The sequence below is a fragment of the Theropithecus gelada genome, chromosome 3, assembly GCF_003255815.1.
Source record: "Theropithecus gelada isolate Dixy chromosome 3, Tgel_1.0, whole genome shotgun sequence".
Lineage (NCBI taxonomy): Eukaryota > Metazoa > Chordata > Mammalia > Primates > Cercopithecidae > Theropithecus > Theropithecus gelada.
The window spans coordinates 108,604,430-108,621,942 of NC_037670.1; the positions used below are offsets into that span (position 1 = coordinate 108,604,430).

Genomic DNA, 17,513 nt, shown 5'->3' on the forward strand with positions numbered 1-17,513 from the left:
TTTGTGGTTTTATCTACCTTTGGTCTTTGATGTTGCTGACCTACAGATGGGGCTTTTGGTGTAGATGGGCTTTTTGTTGATGTTGATACTATTCCTTTCTGTTTGTTAGTTTTCCATCTAACAGTCGGGCCCCTCAGCTGCAGGTCTGTTGGAGTTTGCTGGATGTCCACTCCAGAACCTGTTTGCATGGAAATCACCAGTGGAGGCTGCAGAACAGCAAATATTTATGCCTGGTTTTTCTTCTGGAAGCTTCGTCCCAGAGGGGCACCCACCTGTATGAGGTGTCTGTCAGCCCCTACTGGGAGGTGTCTCCCAGTCAGGCTACACAGGTGTCAGGGACCCACTTGAGGAGGCAGTCTGTCTGTTCTCAGAGCTCAAATGCTGTGCTGGGAGAACCACTACTCTCTTCAGAGTTGTCAGACAGGGACGTTTAGGTCTGCTGAAGCTGTCTGCTGCCTTTTGTTCTGATATGCCCTGCCCACAGAGGTGGAATCTATAGCAAGGCAGTAGGCCTTGTTGAGCTGTGGTGGAATCTGCCCAGTTCAAGCTTCCTGGCCTCTTTGTTTACACTGTGAGCACAAAACCACCTACTCAAGCCTCAGCAATGGTGGACGCCCCTCCCCCTGCCAAGCTGCAGCATCACAGCTTGATCTCAGACTGCTGCGCTAGCAGTGAGCAAGGCTCCGTGGGTGTAGGACCCACCAAGCCAGGCATGGGAGGGAAGTTCCAGGTCTGCTAGTTGCGAAGACTGTGGGAAAAGCACAGTATTTGGGCAGGAGCATACCGTTCCTCCAGGTACAGACTATCATGGCTTCCCTTGGCTAAGAAAGGGAAATCTGCTGGCCCCTTGTGCTTCCTAGGTGAGGCGACGCCCTGCCCTGCTTTGGCTTGCCCTCCATGGGCTGCACCCACTGTCCAACCAGTCCCAATGAGATGGACCAGGTACCTCAGCTGGAAATGCAGAAATCACCCGTCTTCTATGTTGATCTTGCTGGGAGCTGCAGACCGGAGGTGTTCCTATTTAGCTATCTTGGAAGCCTCCTTCCAGTTTAAATTTTCAATGTTATGCTAAATACACCACTAAAAGTGATGATTCTATAGCTAGGAGATTTATTTGCTGTTGTGAAATAATGTTTGTCCTTCGTACTGTATATTTTCTTCTTCTTTTTTTTTTTTTTTAATTTTCACTGGAACTAAAAGTTCTGAATCATTGCTATACAGGAAGTATATATTTTGATCACAAGTTTATGAGAAATGTTAACATGAAGTTTTTAATAATGAATCTCCTTTTGTAAATGAACAACTTATAGGATAAGGATTATGTTATTTGCTTGTTTCTAATCCTTCTGCTCTATAATAAATTTGGGACCTTGTTCTTTTGGTTTCTCCTTTTACCCTTTCTTGCCATCGTAGAAGATGTTTGAAAGTTGCTGATTTGGACAATAATTCTGTGCAATAGATATTTCTAGTCTATTTAGGGATGGCAAACAGGGTATTTTTCTCCCCTGTCTTGGGACTTGACACGCTTATCTTTGACTCCAAGATTACTCCCTTCGTCACACTTTGCCAGCTAACTCCTACTTCTTTGTGAGGGTTCATTGCGGTGGCACTTTACTTCCTCAGCAGAGTCTTCCCTGGCACTCTCTTGTGGAGTGAGGTGCCTCTTCAATGTTCCCTCTTGAATATTCGCCTGAGTTTAGGCTGTTATAGACCACACCATACTTATGTACTTGCTCTAGATTTCAAGATCCTTGAACTCAAGACTTTGGAGCATGCATTGACATGCCCAACACCTAACATACTACCAGGCGTGTGCAAGTCCTCGAATATTTACTGAGTGCATGTGGTGATGGATGAGGATAGTGGAAGAGTTCATTGATTGTCCACATATACCTGTAGTTTGTTGGGAAAATAAGATTCCTGCATGTCTCGATGATGATTTTCACCATTTTTACCAGTGAATGGTATGAAAAGAATTGCTTACAGTCATTAGCACATAGTTGGTTTGCTGCCACAAATTCCTACCTAACTGCTTTACACAGAAAACTAGGTGAATGTGAAGCCATTTATCAGAAGCGTTTCTTCGATCATCACACTTACTCTAGACCAAGCTTGTTTGCAGTGCCCCACCCTTATCTCTTTATCAGATTATTTTATTTCTGTAACATCCAGTCTTTGCATTAGCTGGCTATGCTCTACCTTCCCCCAAGCTACCAAGGTACTTGCCAATGTGTTCTGTCTTGAGCTGCCTTCCTGAGCAATATTGTTTACTTCCAAACCTTTCTCTATGTGTGGGAGAGAGGCTGAACAATAAATGATCTGAGTGATTTAGGCAAATCACTCATCTAGGCCTCATTTCCCTCATGTGAAAGGGAAGATGTGAGATTAAATGCCCCTAATATATTTATATATATAATTATTATATATATTTGATTTTTAACGTATATATATAATTTTTTTCTCCAGTGCTACTATTTTCTGAGCCATTGAGTTTGGTGACAAATTGGTTATGGGGGAAAGAGTGGATTGAAAATTGAATTTTATGGTCCAATGTTGGGGAGCATAGTGATGTCCTTAGCTGAGAAGAATAGATAGAAATGAGAGGATGTGCAGTGAGCTGAGATCTGGCCACTGCACTCCCTCCTGGGCGACAGAGCGAGACTCCGTCTCAAAAAAAAAAAAAAAAAAAAGAAATGAGAGGATGGATTCGAGGGGAGAATGTTGATTTTGTTTTTGACTATTTGATTTTGAGCTGCCCTTTGGGAGGAAGTTGGGAATGCAAGCTAGAGTTACAGAGTTACAAATAAATGTGCAGACTTGAAAGTCCTTGTTATGAAGGAAATACCTGAATCTTTATGTATAAGATCTGCAAGGAAAGAGTATAGAGTGAGAAGGGAGGAGGGATGGATTAAAAACAGAAGGAGGCAGAAATCTAAGAGTCAGGAAGAGGAGCAGGATTTCTATCTAGGAACTCTACTTTTGACTTTTTGATAAGAAAGAAGAAGGTATATTGTAGTGTCGAATGCCACAGAGAAACAGATAAGAAGTAGAAAAGTTATCAAAATAAAGTAATTTGGAGACCATTATGTGATCTTTATAATGGTATTTCTATAAACTGGTGGGTGTAGAATACTAACTTCAGGGAATTGAGAGTTGGAGCAGTTCATATTAGGCAACAAGATCAGGTGATGTTTCTAAGAAATTTGATGGTGAGGGGAAGAGAGAGAAATGCATATATGAAGAGGCAGTAAAGTTAGAAAAATATTTATTTCAGGGAAGGAAACCTTGTAATTTTTCAGGCCAAAGAAGAAGCTGTTAGTGAAAAATGAGTGGTAAAGCAAGAGAGAGAAGGTGTAATCTCTAGAGACAGACCCTAGAGAACAGGGAACCAAGAAAGCAGGTAAAGGATGTAACCTAAGAACAGAGGAGGGACACTCCTTCCTTGAGAAAAGAGGGAGAAAGGAAGAGAATGAATAAAACTGAAGAAGAATTACTGGGACAGAAAGGAAAGAATTATAGGAAATTCATGTTAAATGACATGATATCTTCAGAGAAGTAGTAAGTAAAGTCATCCACTCATAATAAAGAGGAAGAAAGTATGGGCTCTAGAACAGTGGTCCCAATCTTTTGGGACCAGTTTCATGGAAGACAGTTTTTTCCACAGTTCACGGATGGGGAGCAGGGCATGGTCAAGACAAAACTATTCTACCTCAGATCATCAGGCATTAGATTCTTATAAGGAGCATCCAACCTAGATCCCTCGCAGGCTCAGTTCACAATAGAGTTTGCACTCCTATGAGAATCTAATGTCGCTGCTGATCTTACAGAAGGTGGAGCTCAGGCGGTAATGCTTACTCATCCACAGCTTACCTCCTGTTGTGTGGCCCAGTTCCTTACAGACTATGGACTGGTACCAGTCTGTGGCACAGGGGTTGGGGACCCCTACTCTAGAAGATAATGAAATAAATTTAGAAGGGAGACATGAGGAAATCGAATAGATTGCCTATCATAATGAGCCAAAAAAAATCAATAAACAGTACTAAACGTCTGGCTGAAGTTAGGGTGGTGACTTTGTAGTGGAGTTTTTCAACCTGATTTTAAACTTGCCCTATATAAGAACTAGACCAAAGCAAAGGGAGTTGGAACATAATGTGATAAGGAAGCAAAGGGTGTGGCTATTGATGATGACAGAATTATGGTCTGGAAGCAGAAGTTTGTGGCTAGGGACATGCCAATCCCTTCTCCAGATGTGCTGACTTAAGGAGAATAAAGAGGGAACATTGCCTCCTCTGATGAGCTTCAGTAGTGCCAGTGTTGTCTGGGAAAAGCCAGGTTTCCTCCAGACAACATTGGGCATATGATTTGGGCATACAAGGACTGTTCTAAAAAAAAGTTTGAAGAGCCGGTAATAGTATTATAAGTGTATGTGTATGTGTGTGTAGAAAGGACAGGGAGAGGGAAAGAGGCAGAAAGACAAGGTGAAATAGGAAAGACAGAATTGCAATAGACTGTAAAAGAAGATAAAGGTAGCAGAGAAGATATAAAGTTTTTGATATTGATATATATCCAATCCAGTGATAGATGGGGGACACGGAGAGGAAGTGGACTGTTTTGTAACTGGTGTAGAATAAACCAACCCCAAGGTTTGTCACAGTGGACTCAGATGCAGCAAAGGCTTCATGCATTCAGGATGCCTATTGTTGATTGATAGCTACCTGATCCTAACAGTAGAAAGGACCACTGTCCAAGTTACTGGAATAAACTTTTTGTGATATATGAGTAAAGCATTCATGTCAGAATTTTCAGACATACCTACAGGAACAAAATAGGTCAAAAATAGTCAACTCTATAAGACTGGTATCCTTATGTTGATTCTTGGCCAGCTCTACTGTTTGCCACTACATGATATAATCAATGTAGGAATGGGAACGATACAATTAAACTATACACCCCTTCTCTCTGCTTTGAGGAAGGTTAGTTATAGAATACCACTACTGGAAATAATCTTACAATCATGTATTTGAACTTCTTCATTTTATAGATGAGGAATGTGAGGTACAGGCATGTGAAGGAATTCACACAAAGTAACAGCCTAGTCTCTTCCGTTATATTTTTTGGCTTAATTCCTTTTCTCTAAATTAAAAACTCTTCCTTATCTTGAATATGGTTCTTTCTGTGTTTATAGCCAATGTTTAGATGACATCAGTAACACCCCAGATCAGATCATGGAAACAGCTGACAGAGTGAAAAAGCCCAGAAATCTAAATGAAATTTAGCACTTTGAACATTCTTATTTGGCTTTGAGATTTTAAATTCCATATGAAAATATTGTTTTGATATGTATATGTGTGCACACTTGTTCTTTATTTTTAAAAGGGATTAAAATATCCAGGCCTGCCAAACTTTGCACCAGATGAGCCAGGAAAAATCTTCTTGATGGATCTGAATGAACAAAATCCAAGGGCACAAGCACTAGAAATCAGTGGTGGATTTGACAAAGAATTATTTAATCCACATGGGATCAGTATTTTCATCGACAAAGGTAAAGCCTGTATGCTTAGGGATAAGGGGGAAATGAGGGAAATAGAAACCATTTATCTCCAGCCCCTCAATATTTATGTACTAGAAAGAGAGAGGATGATATTTTACCATACACATATGTTTTTGTAAAATGATAGATAGGTATAAAACATTGTAACCATTGCATTAAAGAAGGAACACTAGTATTTTTGGCCCTATGTGGTCTCCTCCTCTTCCTTCTATTCGCTTGTCTTCTTGTTTGACTGTCACAACCTATTTGAATAGCATTCTCAGAAATCTAACATATAAACTAAAGACCCTTTAGTTTAGTTGTCACTAAAGACAACTGTGAGACATTTAAAAACATAACATAAAGGGGGAAAAAAACAAATTAGACTCATCAAAGTTGAAAGCTTTTGTGCTTCAAAAGACACCATCAAGAAAGTGAAAAACAACCCAAAGAATGAGAGATATTTGTAAATCATATATTAGATGAGAGACTTGTATTCAGACAATATAAATAATTCTTACAACTTAACAACAAAACACAAATCATATAATTTTAAAATGGACAAAGTATCTACCTAGATAGACATTTCTCCTAAGATACACAAAGGCCTGTAAGCACATGAAAGATGTTCATCATCCTTAGTCATTAGGAAAATACAGATCAAAACCAGAATGAGATACTATTTCAGACCCACTAGGATGGTGATAATTAAAAAGACAGACAATAACAAATGTTGGCAAGGATGTATAAAAATTGGAACCCTCTTACTTTGCCAGTGGGATTGTGAAATAATGTAACCACTTTGGGAAGCAGTTTTGCATTTCCTCAACATTTTAAACATAGAGTTACCATACAATCCAGCAACTCTGCACCTTGGTGCATGCTCAAGAGAATTGAAAACATATCCATGCAAAACCTGTACACAAATGTTCATAGCAGCATTACTGCTAATACAAAAGGTGGAAATAACCCAAATGTCTATCAACTGATGAATTCACAAATAAGATGTGATAGGCATTTATACAATAGAACACTATTTGGCAATAAAAAGAAATGAACTACTCATGCATTGCTATAATATGGATGAAGCTTGTAAATATAATGCCAACTGAAAGAATTTAATCACTAAAAGCCACATATTATGTAATTCCATATATATGAAGTGTTCAGAATAGGTGAATTCGCAGACAGAAAAAATTGTTGGCAGGAGCCAGGGGAGTGGGGAAGAAGGAATGACAGCTAATGAGTAGGTGATTTCTTTTTGGGTGATGGAAATGTTCTGAAACTAGATAGTGGTTATGGTTGCACAACCCTGTGAATATACTTAAACACACTGAAGTTTACATTTTAAAAGTCTGAATTCAATGGTGTGTGAATTATATCTCAAAAATATATTATAAAAAACATAACAGTTATTAACATACCATATATGCTTTAAAAACAACAGTTTCCAATATTATTTTTGACTTCTTCACAGTTCATAGTTTCAAACATCTAATTTTAAAATATTTGTGGGTCTATACAGCATGAAGAAAAGTAAGAACAGGGAAACCTCACTAACAGTGACCACATGAAAGGAGGGCCAAATTGAAATGCTAGAATTCCATGAAATCTTATATACACTTTTTATTTGCTTAGCAAGCTCTGCTTTAAAAGATAATTGAATCTAACGATTTTTCATTGGTTTATAATATATAAACTATTTTCATTTATAATGGTGTCTTTACTTCCCAAAATAAAATCCTGAGCCCAACCTTGACACTTCCTCTCCCTGGCCCTTTCGATCAACTCATTATAATGTTTTGTTTGATGTATCTCTCCAATATCTCTCCAGTCTGAAATATCTGTCCACCTCTCCCCATCCTCACTGCCACCAGCAGTCCAAGGGCCCAGCATGTCTTCCCTGATTCTGCATGGGCCCCCAACTGTACCTTCCTTCTCATACCACTTCAATTCATTGTCATAGTAAGGATTGCTTTTTATGCAAATCTGATTATGTCCCTCTTTTCATCAAATTTTCCATGTTGTTCCATCACTCTGAGGATAAACCCCAAATCTCCAGAATGGCCTGTGTTCCTGGGTGCTTCCCCTGTACATTCTGGCATCTGTACGCTCTCCAGTTTCACAGGAAACCATTCTCCCCCAGACTCTCTGGACCAGCCACACTGGATTTCTTTTCATTCAATGAAGTGTCTCATGCCTCGGGATCTTTACATCTGCTGTTCCCTCTGCCTGGAATGTCCTTGTGCCACTTCTGGCTCACTCTTTGTCATCATTGAAGCCTCAGCTTAAATATCATCTTCTCAGGGAAGCCTTCCCACCATCTTGTTCCAGGTTGTGTACCTCTCTATATTTCTTCTCAATGTACCTCTTTTTAAAAATCATTCATTACAGGGGTAACTAACTTTTTTTATTTTTTGAGATAAAGTTTTGCTTGTCACCCAAGCTGGAGTGCAGTGGCCCAATCTCAGCTCACTGCAACCTCTGCCTCCCGGGTTCAAGCAATTCTCCTGCCTCAGCCTCCCAAGTAGCTGGGATTACAGGCATGCGCCACCGTGCCGGCTAATTTTTTGTATTTTTAGTAGAGGCAGGGTTTCACCATGTTGGCCAGGCTAGTCTCAAACTCCTGATCTCAAGGGATCCACCTGCCTTGGCCTCCCAAAGTGTTAGGATTATAGGTGTGAGCCACCACTCCCAGCCTACAGAGGTAACTATTTTTTTTTTAATGTTAAAGGATACCAATTTTCTTTCCCTCTCCTGCTCTTGCTCTATAGCAAGTTCCTAAACTTAACACTTACTCTTCAAATGAATGACACTCTATGAAGAACATGTCTCCCAACTGTAGTATTCTTTGTTTTAATTTATTTAATAATTTTTCCTCCTTGTTTTCCTCTCTCAAATATAATCACCATAAAAGCATATGTGATTTGTCCATTGCTGGATTCTGAGAGTCTAGAATGTATCTGATGCACAGTAGGTACTCTCTGAACGCATATTAGATGAATAAATAAATGAACCCTATAGGACAGGCAGAGCACATAATAATATTCAACTTTATAGATGCATACAATGAAGTTTAGAGGAATACAGTAAAGTGTGACTTCACTTCTGCAGTTAGTAAATGGCTGATCCAGAACTCAGACAGAAGAGGTCTCACTTCTAATCCTGTGTCTTACTAAAGTGAGATTAGGGCTCTATTTAAATAATTTTAAAACCACAACTGTTTTGCCTCACACTATATAAGACATAAGATTCTTCATTGGAGATGGTATAATAAGTGATTAGATTTACCTGAAACTATTTCATTGCATGGGGTAGTATTAGAGGTAGAGGTAGAGGTGGAGTTGGGGCTTTTTTTCTTTTTTTGTTGCTGTTGTGTTTTTTTGGTTTGTTTGTTTTGTTTTGTTTTTTTCGAGATGGGACACGTTTACACAATAACATTCAGTCATATAATCAGGCTTCCATAAGTTGAGTATATTATGATTCACAGCTTATCTTATTTGTTTGTCATCTCCCTTAATTGTGTGTTTAATTCATAAGGCCAAAATATTACACATAGAAATAGAGATGGAATGAGGAGATGGAGAAGAAAAGTATTCTCACTGAGTATGTCTTATTTGGGAAGAGGGATTCAGTAGATGCACTAGAAGAAATAAAACCAGGGCAGCACATATGATTGTTCACTACTGTGTCTAGCAAAAGACTGAAGGTCCGTGTTGGGGCTGAAATCCAACCCATGTTCTGTTTGCCAAGCCCTGAGCCTTGGAACAGAGCTGGATCAGACCAGAAAGAAGATTTCATCTGTGAGCAAGCACCTTTCCTTAATGTGCATCAAAGTGCCCAGTGTGTTTCAGAGGTCCTGGTTATGAATTTTGCATCTCAGGGTTTGGGCTTGTTCTATCACGTGCTTAAAAACTCCATCTGGGAAAGGAATAGGGAAGATGAATACAGATCAAGTCCTACAATGGGGCCAGACCCTTTAAAACTCCAGAGCTCGTCAAACCTAGAACTCCTGATAAGTCAGAAGACAGCACTCTCAGAGGCCAAATTACTACCCTCAATCCTGTTCACAGCAGTTCACATTCCAGTTGAAATGGGTAGGTGACATTTCTGAGGTGGGTACTACCTGGAATTAGTTTGTTTTATCTTGCATTCGTATTTACATGCCATGTCCATTGGGCTCACTAAATATTGTTATGTTGGCTTGTGTCAGAAATTCATTGTCTAGCTGGGAAATGTTGCTTATTTTAAGGTATTTACACTGCCCTGACATTTACTCAGCTTCTGTTGCAATGCAGATAATTATTGCACACACACAACATCTCAGCAAAGTTTTGTTTGCTTGCACTCACTTCTCTTGCTGAAGGGCCGTCTGGGGAACCACATTCCTGTTTATGCATCATTATAGTTCTGTAGGCTCCTGTTAGGCAGGATATGCATATAAGGGTGAAGTGACTATGGCAAAACGTCTTGGCTCTGCCACTTTGTGGTGATGACATTGCTGATGGGTCATTCGCCTCCTGAGCTTCAATTTCCTCAATTAAATCTGGATTCTGGTATTTGTCTGACTTACCTATCAGATAGACTGTGAGAGTCAAATGCAAGATGTATGAAGAAAACTTTTGGAAGTGACCAAGTTTTAAAACAAGTCTAATATTAGTTGTGATAGAGGTAACTTACTTGGAAATTATGCCTTTTTTCCATGTAGACCATACAGTGTATCTTTATGTTGTGAATCATCCCCACATGAAGTCCACTGTGGAGATATTTAAATTTGAGGAACAACAACGTTCTCTGGTATACCTGAAAACTATAAAACACGAACTTCTCAAAAGGTATGGAATGAAAGTATTATGCAGTTCTATTTATTTTGCACCTCTGCTGTGTGCTTTGTTTTCTTTGGTTCAGCAGGCTTTCTTAAACTTTTGTTTTGAAATTGTTTTAGATTTTTTTCTAAAGCTTTCTAATGATTCCCATGGTGACTCTTCCCAGCACCTCACTAGAAATTGCCTGTTAGGTATTGAATATGCCTTTATTTTCCAGCATTTTGAAAGCATTTTAATCCTATAAAGGTGCTCAATTAGATTCGCAGCTCTAATTCCATCGCCTTTACCACAGCAACTCAATACCTACTATCGGTCTCTGTTTAAACACCTACACCCTTTTTTGGTTGTCCTGGTAGGCTGTGTTCTGTGAGCCTCGCCCACCGGGTGTTATAACCAACCTCCAGAGGAGCCACTTCTTTGTTTAATTACAGCTTTAAAGTAGAATTTTTTAAAAGCCCGTGGGCACTTATAAAAAATACATTTGTTAAGCATCAACTATGTGCCAGGCACTATGCTAGAATACTTAATTTAACTTAATTCTCACAAAGCCTTTAATAATAGGCATGGGTAAACTAAGACTTAGAGAAGGTTTGGGTTAGGTAACTTGCCCAAGTTACACAATTTGTAAGTGGCAGAAACAGAGTGTAAACCTATATCCATCTGAATTCAAACCTGAGCTCTCAGTTGCAATGAACATCTTTCTTCCTGCATTCATTAAAATAACAGGCTTTTCAGTGGACAGGCTGCCTGTTTAAAGGCTGTAGCAAACAATAAAGAATTCATCTTTTACCAAATGGGCTTAACACTAAAAAAACTGACTCCAAAACAGTAAACTATTTCATGGGATGGAAGAATAGGAAAAGAAAAGAAAGTTCATCTTCTCTCCTTTGCTCTCTTTCTCAACATCATGTATTAATTTCTCCCCATAGAATATGAGGGAAACAAATGCAGAGGGTAGAAGTAAGAGAGGTTGAAGTTATTGAACTCTGCTCCTAATGCACTGTGCTGGGTTCTGAGGCCATAGTGGAGAACAGGACTTCCACAGGGTTGCTGGGAAACTGTGTCAAGTCACTTAATTGGTGCCTCAATTTATTGAGCAAAATGGGGATTCTCATTTGCCTGACTTACATAACTGGTGGATTGTGAGGATCAACTGCATTAGCATAGGATCTCACAGGAACAGTCTCCCAGAAAGTGCAGCCTGAGGGCACACCTGATATGTGGCCACTTCATTAGGGAGTACAATCCCAGGAAGCAGACTTAAGAAACCAGTGTGAGGCAAGGAAGGGAGAATGTTATGGGTTGAATTTTGTGTCCCCCTGCCCTCCCTGCTCTGCTCCCCCGCCAAAAAATATGTTAAAATCCCAACCACCACTTCCTCAGAAGGTGACACTATTTGGAAATGGAGTCATTGCAGATGTAATTAGTAAAGATAAAATCATGCTGAAATAGAGTACCCTTAATGCAGTAGAACTGGTGTCCTTGCAAGAAGACAGGCAGATATACAGGGAGAATGTCATGTGAAGATGGATACTGACATTGGAGTGATGTATCTACAAGCCAAGGAATGCCTGGGACTACTGGAATGTCTTGCTGGAAGAGGCAAGGAAGGATCCTTCCCTAGAACCTTCAGAGATAACATGGCCCTACCAACAATGTGGTTTTGGATTTCTAGCCTCCAAAACTGTGAGGCAGTACATTTCTGGTGTTTAAGCCACTGAGTTTGTGGTTCTTTGCTGTGCCAGCGCTAGGAAACACACAGTGAGGGAGGTCCAGCAAAGGCGTCATTAAGCCAACCACTACTAAGTACAACTGACTGCATGAAATCATGGGCTTATCCTCCAGTAATCAACGCAAGCTGCATCTCAGGACAATCTGGTCGAGGAGAAAAAGGGAGAAGGGTTTATCCACTGGCCCCATCTCCTGTTAGTCAAAGATTTGCCTCAAGAGACCTTCATTCTCCCACATTCTTGGTGGTTGTGCACGTGCAAGTCTAGTTTTGTGGTATCCTATGACTCGATGTCAACATGAAGTCTGGAAGTGGGAGGCAAGAGGCCCACAGCAGGCATGAGCTGAGACACTGCTAGGCTGCCCCTGTGGGAAGTATGTCAGACCTGTGCAGAACTGGTTGAAATAATAGCAGCTGGAACAAGGCAGGTGAGGCTATGAGGATCTAAAGAGGAGCCTGAGGGTACGTACACTGGCACAGGCATTGATAAGCACTTACAAGGGGGCAGAACAGAGAGCTACAGAAACAAATTATGAGGCACTTTAACCTAATTTATGGTGTCAGACAATACTTTTTGGAGTAAGGAATGCTTAAGCTGAGATGCAAAAGGTGAGTAGCCCGGTGACTTCGGGAAAATCATTATATATCAAAACCTCAAAGTATTTCCTGATTCACCCAAATTTTCCTCCCTAAAATTTAATCTAAAAATGTTTAAGCATTATTTTTTCAAGTCACTTTTTTCTTTTCAAAAATAAAAATGACTTTATTGTTCTTACTGATTGTAAGAACAAGACTTGCTCCATTTTAAAATGTCAATGATATTGAAGAATGTAAGAAAGAATATCACTCATAATTCCATCTACTCAGAGAAAATATAAAGGTCCAGATGAACTGGGTTATGCTCTGATAACAGGACAGCAAAACCCTAACATCCTGATGGCTCAAAACTGCCAAGGTTTGTTTTGTTCGCTCATACATGCTATGTATCCAGTGTAGGTTATTTAGGAACTCAGTTTCATATTATCCTCATTCAGGGCCGTAGGAGGACCACAGTCTCTATCATTACTGTGGGAACATGGGGGAAACATGGTGAAGCAAGCACTGGTTCTTAAAATCTTCCATCTACAAGCCACTCACCTCATTTCATTTCATTTCACTGGCCAAAGCAAGTCACATGGCTGTGCCTAACTGCAAGGGGATGGGGAAGTGTAATTCCTGAAGGAGGATAACCATAGCTATCAGTGAACTGCACTACAACTGTCACAGATAACCATGATCAACATGTACAAGTCAACAGATTTTGGAGTTTGAGATTCATTTGTGAATTTATTTCTTTTCACTGACTTCTGTGAAAGGGAAGAGTGAGAAAATAATAAATGACTAAAGAAAACCCATGAGGGCAATGCAGAATCATGACTTTCTGTGGAATTCCTTAATCCATACTAGTTCATGTATCCTTTTTCAAATTGATGAACGTATTGGTCTATGTAGAGATGAGTGATTTTGACAAGGATAAAGGATATTTAAATAACTCATGGGTCTCTTTTTCCACCTCTCTTTCACTTTAGTGTGAATGACATTGTGGTACTTGGACCAGAACAGTTCTATGCCACCAGAGACCACTATTTTACCAACTCCTTCCTGTCATTATTTGAGATGATCTTGGATCTTCGCTGGACTTATGTTCTTTTCTACAGCCCAAGAGAGGTTAAAGTGGTGGCCAAAGGATTTTGTAGTGCCAATGGGATCACAGTCTCAGCAGACCAGAAGTAAGCTCTTGTATGTATTTTTCTATCCTTTGCCCTTGACTTTTTGGTGGACTCCTTTCCTTACGAGGTAGTTACTTCCTTACGTAGGCTTACATAGTGAATATATGTGTGGAGGGATCAGTTGTGGCCAGGATTTGCACTAAATCTGTGATCCTAAGCAATCCATTTATTTCCTTGGACTTCAGGTTCTTCCTAGTTAAAGGAGGGACGTGGACTTAAGCATAAAAGGACCTCATTCCAAATTTTTACATAACTCTTGAAACACACTTTCCTAACCCACTAAAAAGGAAGATAAATGAGCAATACTTCTGCCCCTTATGAGACTAGAAAGTATTTGACCACTTATGCTAAGTTCAGTTACACAAAAGCTCTTAGGAGAGAGGGAAGGCTACCTTAGATTGGGCATAGGGATTGTAGAAGTTTCAGACTTACTGACTTACAACAGCAGACTATTCAATGAGAAAACACTATTTTAAACAGCATGAAATTTTATGAGAAAACACTTTTTAAAAGGGTTTAAAAATTGAAGGTTTTTTTAAATAAAGAGAAGTACCTTGAATATTAACATGTGTATTTGAGATAATGAACAGAGATGATCCCTGTAGAAAACACCTTTCAGTGTCCTTCCTCTTTTCAAATATTGTGATTGAATTTTATGGTCATTTGATACTTCTTTTCAAGCACTAGTTTTTAGAAGTATATATACTTTTGGCCTTATAGGAGATTCACTTACTTTCATTCAATTTAAGGAAAAAGTTGTGACTTTGAAGTAATAAGATTGAGCCTATATATGTAATGTAGAAACACCAGTTTCATTATGGTCATAACTCATATTCAAAGCCTGTTTAAAGCACTTCAAGAATATTAAAAATACTACTCCATTATCTTATTTAACTGTGGTTTAGAAAAGGATTGCAGTTGTACTTTGAAGGAGTGTGAATTTTTATACCTCTTCTCCAAAATGAAAGTGAGTGTTGTCTCTCATTACCACTTGCTTAAGTGTAAATGTCATTTACTTCAAAGGTATGTCTATGTAGCTGATGTAGCAGCTAAGAACATTCACATAATGGAAAAACATGATAACTGGGATTTAACTCAACTGAAGGTAAGAGTACCCTGTCTGGCCCACACAATCTGACTTCTTACCTTAGTCCCATACTTGACCCAGGAATGTGCCCCTTGAATGAGGAAAACACGGCTGTTTGAGAGCAATGCCAGTGAGATTATGCATGCGTTTCTAAAATACAGAAGCAAAGCCCCCTAAAAATACCAATTTTAGGTGCCAGAAGGAGCTGTAGGGGTTGTGGGGATGAATAGGGAAGAAAGCAGAGAATTGTTGAGACAATGTCTTCACTACTCCCTCTTTGTTGTAAGGTGATACAGTTGGGCACCTTAGTAGATAACCTGACTGTCGATCCTGCCACGGGAGACATTTTGGCAGGATGCCATCCTAATCCTATGAAGCTGCTGATCTATAACCCTGAGGACCCTCCAGGATCAGAAGTAAGTTCCTATGCCTCTCTGAGCTCACAGGCAAAGCTGCAAGAACAAATTTGTTGGGGTGACTAGAATTTAAGCCGGTTGTATGTGGTGTTATAGAACTAAAGAAATTCTACATATGAGAAAACTAAAGCTTTTGACAGGTAGGGAGATAAGGTTCGTTAACTCTTTTAGACGACCATTAACTCTTCAATAACTCTTGCTATTGGGAATAATGGAAAAACATAAGCTCAATTATTCATATTGACCCAGATTGCCATATCATGTTTCCAATCAGGAGATAGTCTCTGAGCAGGTCTTGCAGTTAGACAGAGAGTTATATATGGTACCATCTTCTTTCACACTGTTCAACATGATGCTCAGATAAAAGGATTTAAATAACTGTCATCTCAAAATAAAATGAGTTTTTGCCTGCAAGTTCTAACCTATATGATGGTGTTGAAAATTGTCTTATTTTCAAAATATCATTTATGTTATTTTAAAATATCTCTTCTAAAACAATAGCATAATCCATTGAATTTTCTACATTAAAAACAACATTATAAGATAGTACATTTTCTATGGCATTAAGGTTAACAATTTAAAAATCTTTAATGAATTTATATATAGTTATAAATTCTAGGCACACATACTCAGAAATTTATTCACAAAAATTTATTGAGTACCTATGTTGTGTCACACATTGTTCTTATGCTTAGGATATATCAGAAAAAATATACAGAGATCCCTGATCTGAAGAAAGGGGGACAAACAATGAACAATAAGCATAAGAAATAAGTAAATTACATAGTAACTTTGAAGATGGCAAATTCTATGGGAAAAAAGGCTCAGCAGAGTAAAGGGGATCAGGATTACTATATTCAGGAGGATGGGCAAGTCCTACTACTAAAGTCAGGGATCAGGGTAGGCCTCATTGAGAAAGTACAGTTTGAAAAAAATTAAAATGTGTGAATCCATATTTGGGGATTTGGGAAAATGAAATTCAAATTCAAACCCGGTAATTGGTCTAGTGGGTAAATTAGGACATACAGTTATTTCTACTTCCAATATTGCTGTTTTTCAGTTAAAAATATGATTTTTTCTTTTTTTATTAATGTATTAGTCACAGCTTCTTAAAAAGAACACAAGAAATGTAAAAAGAAACACAAGTCCAGCCTAAGCCTAGAACCAGAATTGTTACCTTAAACTAGGAAGCAATCCTTGCCTCAGATATATACCCCTAAGAGTGATAGACAAAACTTTCCTTCAAAAGCTCAACCACAATGTCTGCCTTAAGGAAATGAAATATGATACATAGGATTATTGGAAAATTATTTAGGATCTTTTTCATACCTCTATTTTCAAGTTGAATTATTTTTAAATTTTTTTTTTTTTTTTTTTTTTTTTTTTTTTTTTTTTTTTTTTTTGAGACGGAGTCTCGCTCTGTCACCCAGGCTGGACTGCAGTGGCCGGATCTCAGCTCACTGCAAGCTCCGCCTCCCGGGTTCACGCCATTCTCCGGCCTCAGCCTCCCGAGTAGCTGGGACTACAGGCGCCCGCCACCTCGCCCGGCTAGTTTTTTGTATTTCTTAATAGAGACGGGGTTTCACCGTGTTAGCCAGGATGGTCTCGATCTCCTGACCTCGTGATCCGCCCGTCTCGGCCTCCCAAAGTGCTGGGATTACAGGCTTGAGCCACCGCGCCCGGCCTTAAAATTTTAGATTCAACCGAAAGTAAAGGGTGTCATAATTGTGACAAAAAAGTCTTAAAATTTTAGATAAGACTTTTTTGTCACAATTATGACACCCTTTACTTTCGGTTGAATCTCATGTTTTCTACATGAAATCAAAGCTTAAGTATTTTTGTGTAACAAACCTGAGATGAAGGATCTCCCTTAAGACAAAAAAAAATAACAAACTCAATTCTAATAAGAGATATCAATATAGACTCACACCTCATAAATTTCTAATTGTTTTCCTTTAATTCCAATCGTATTTTGTTTGAGTGAACTTCATCCAGGCTATTTGGAAGCCTGAGTGCTTAAATATATACTGATTAGCAAAGTTAAGTGTATTAATCCTGGGATCAATAACAGTACTAGGCAGTGATGTGTCAGATGGAATTCCAAAGTAGTATCCATTATTTATGCTTTCTAGCCACTTTGCAGATGTGAAGGGGCT

The 17,513-nt window shown here is 39.0% G+C and overlaps 1 protein-coding gene across 4 annotated transcripts in view; it reads left to right on the forward strand.

The window, feature by feature from the left end:
* The window catches only part of PON3 (paraoxonase 3), a 30,985-nt gene that overhangs the window by 12,769 nt on the left and 703 nt on the right, over positions 1-17,513 (forward strand). For 2 of the 4 annotated variants that reach the window (XM_025378545.1, XM_025378547.1), the window contains exons 4-8: positions 5,377-5,542; positions 10,239-10,365; positions 13,654-13,854; positions 14,878-14,959; positions 15,229-15,357. In XM_025378545.1, coding sequence (XP_025234330.1) covers positions 5,377-5,542; positions 10,239-10,365; positions 13,654-13,854; positions 14,878-14,959; positions 15,229-15,357 — 705 coding nt within the window. Of the gene's footprint in view, positions 1-137; positions 282-5,376; positions 5,543-10,238; positions 10,366-13,653; positions 13,855-14,877; positions 14,960-15,228; positions 15,358-17,513 lie in introns of all 4 variants that reach the window. The other 2 variants (XM_025378544.1, XM_025378548.1) reach the window with 2 other exon arrangements.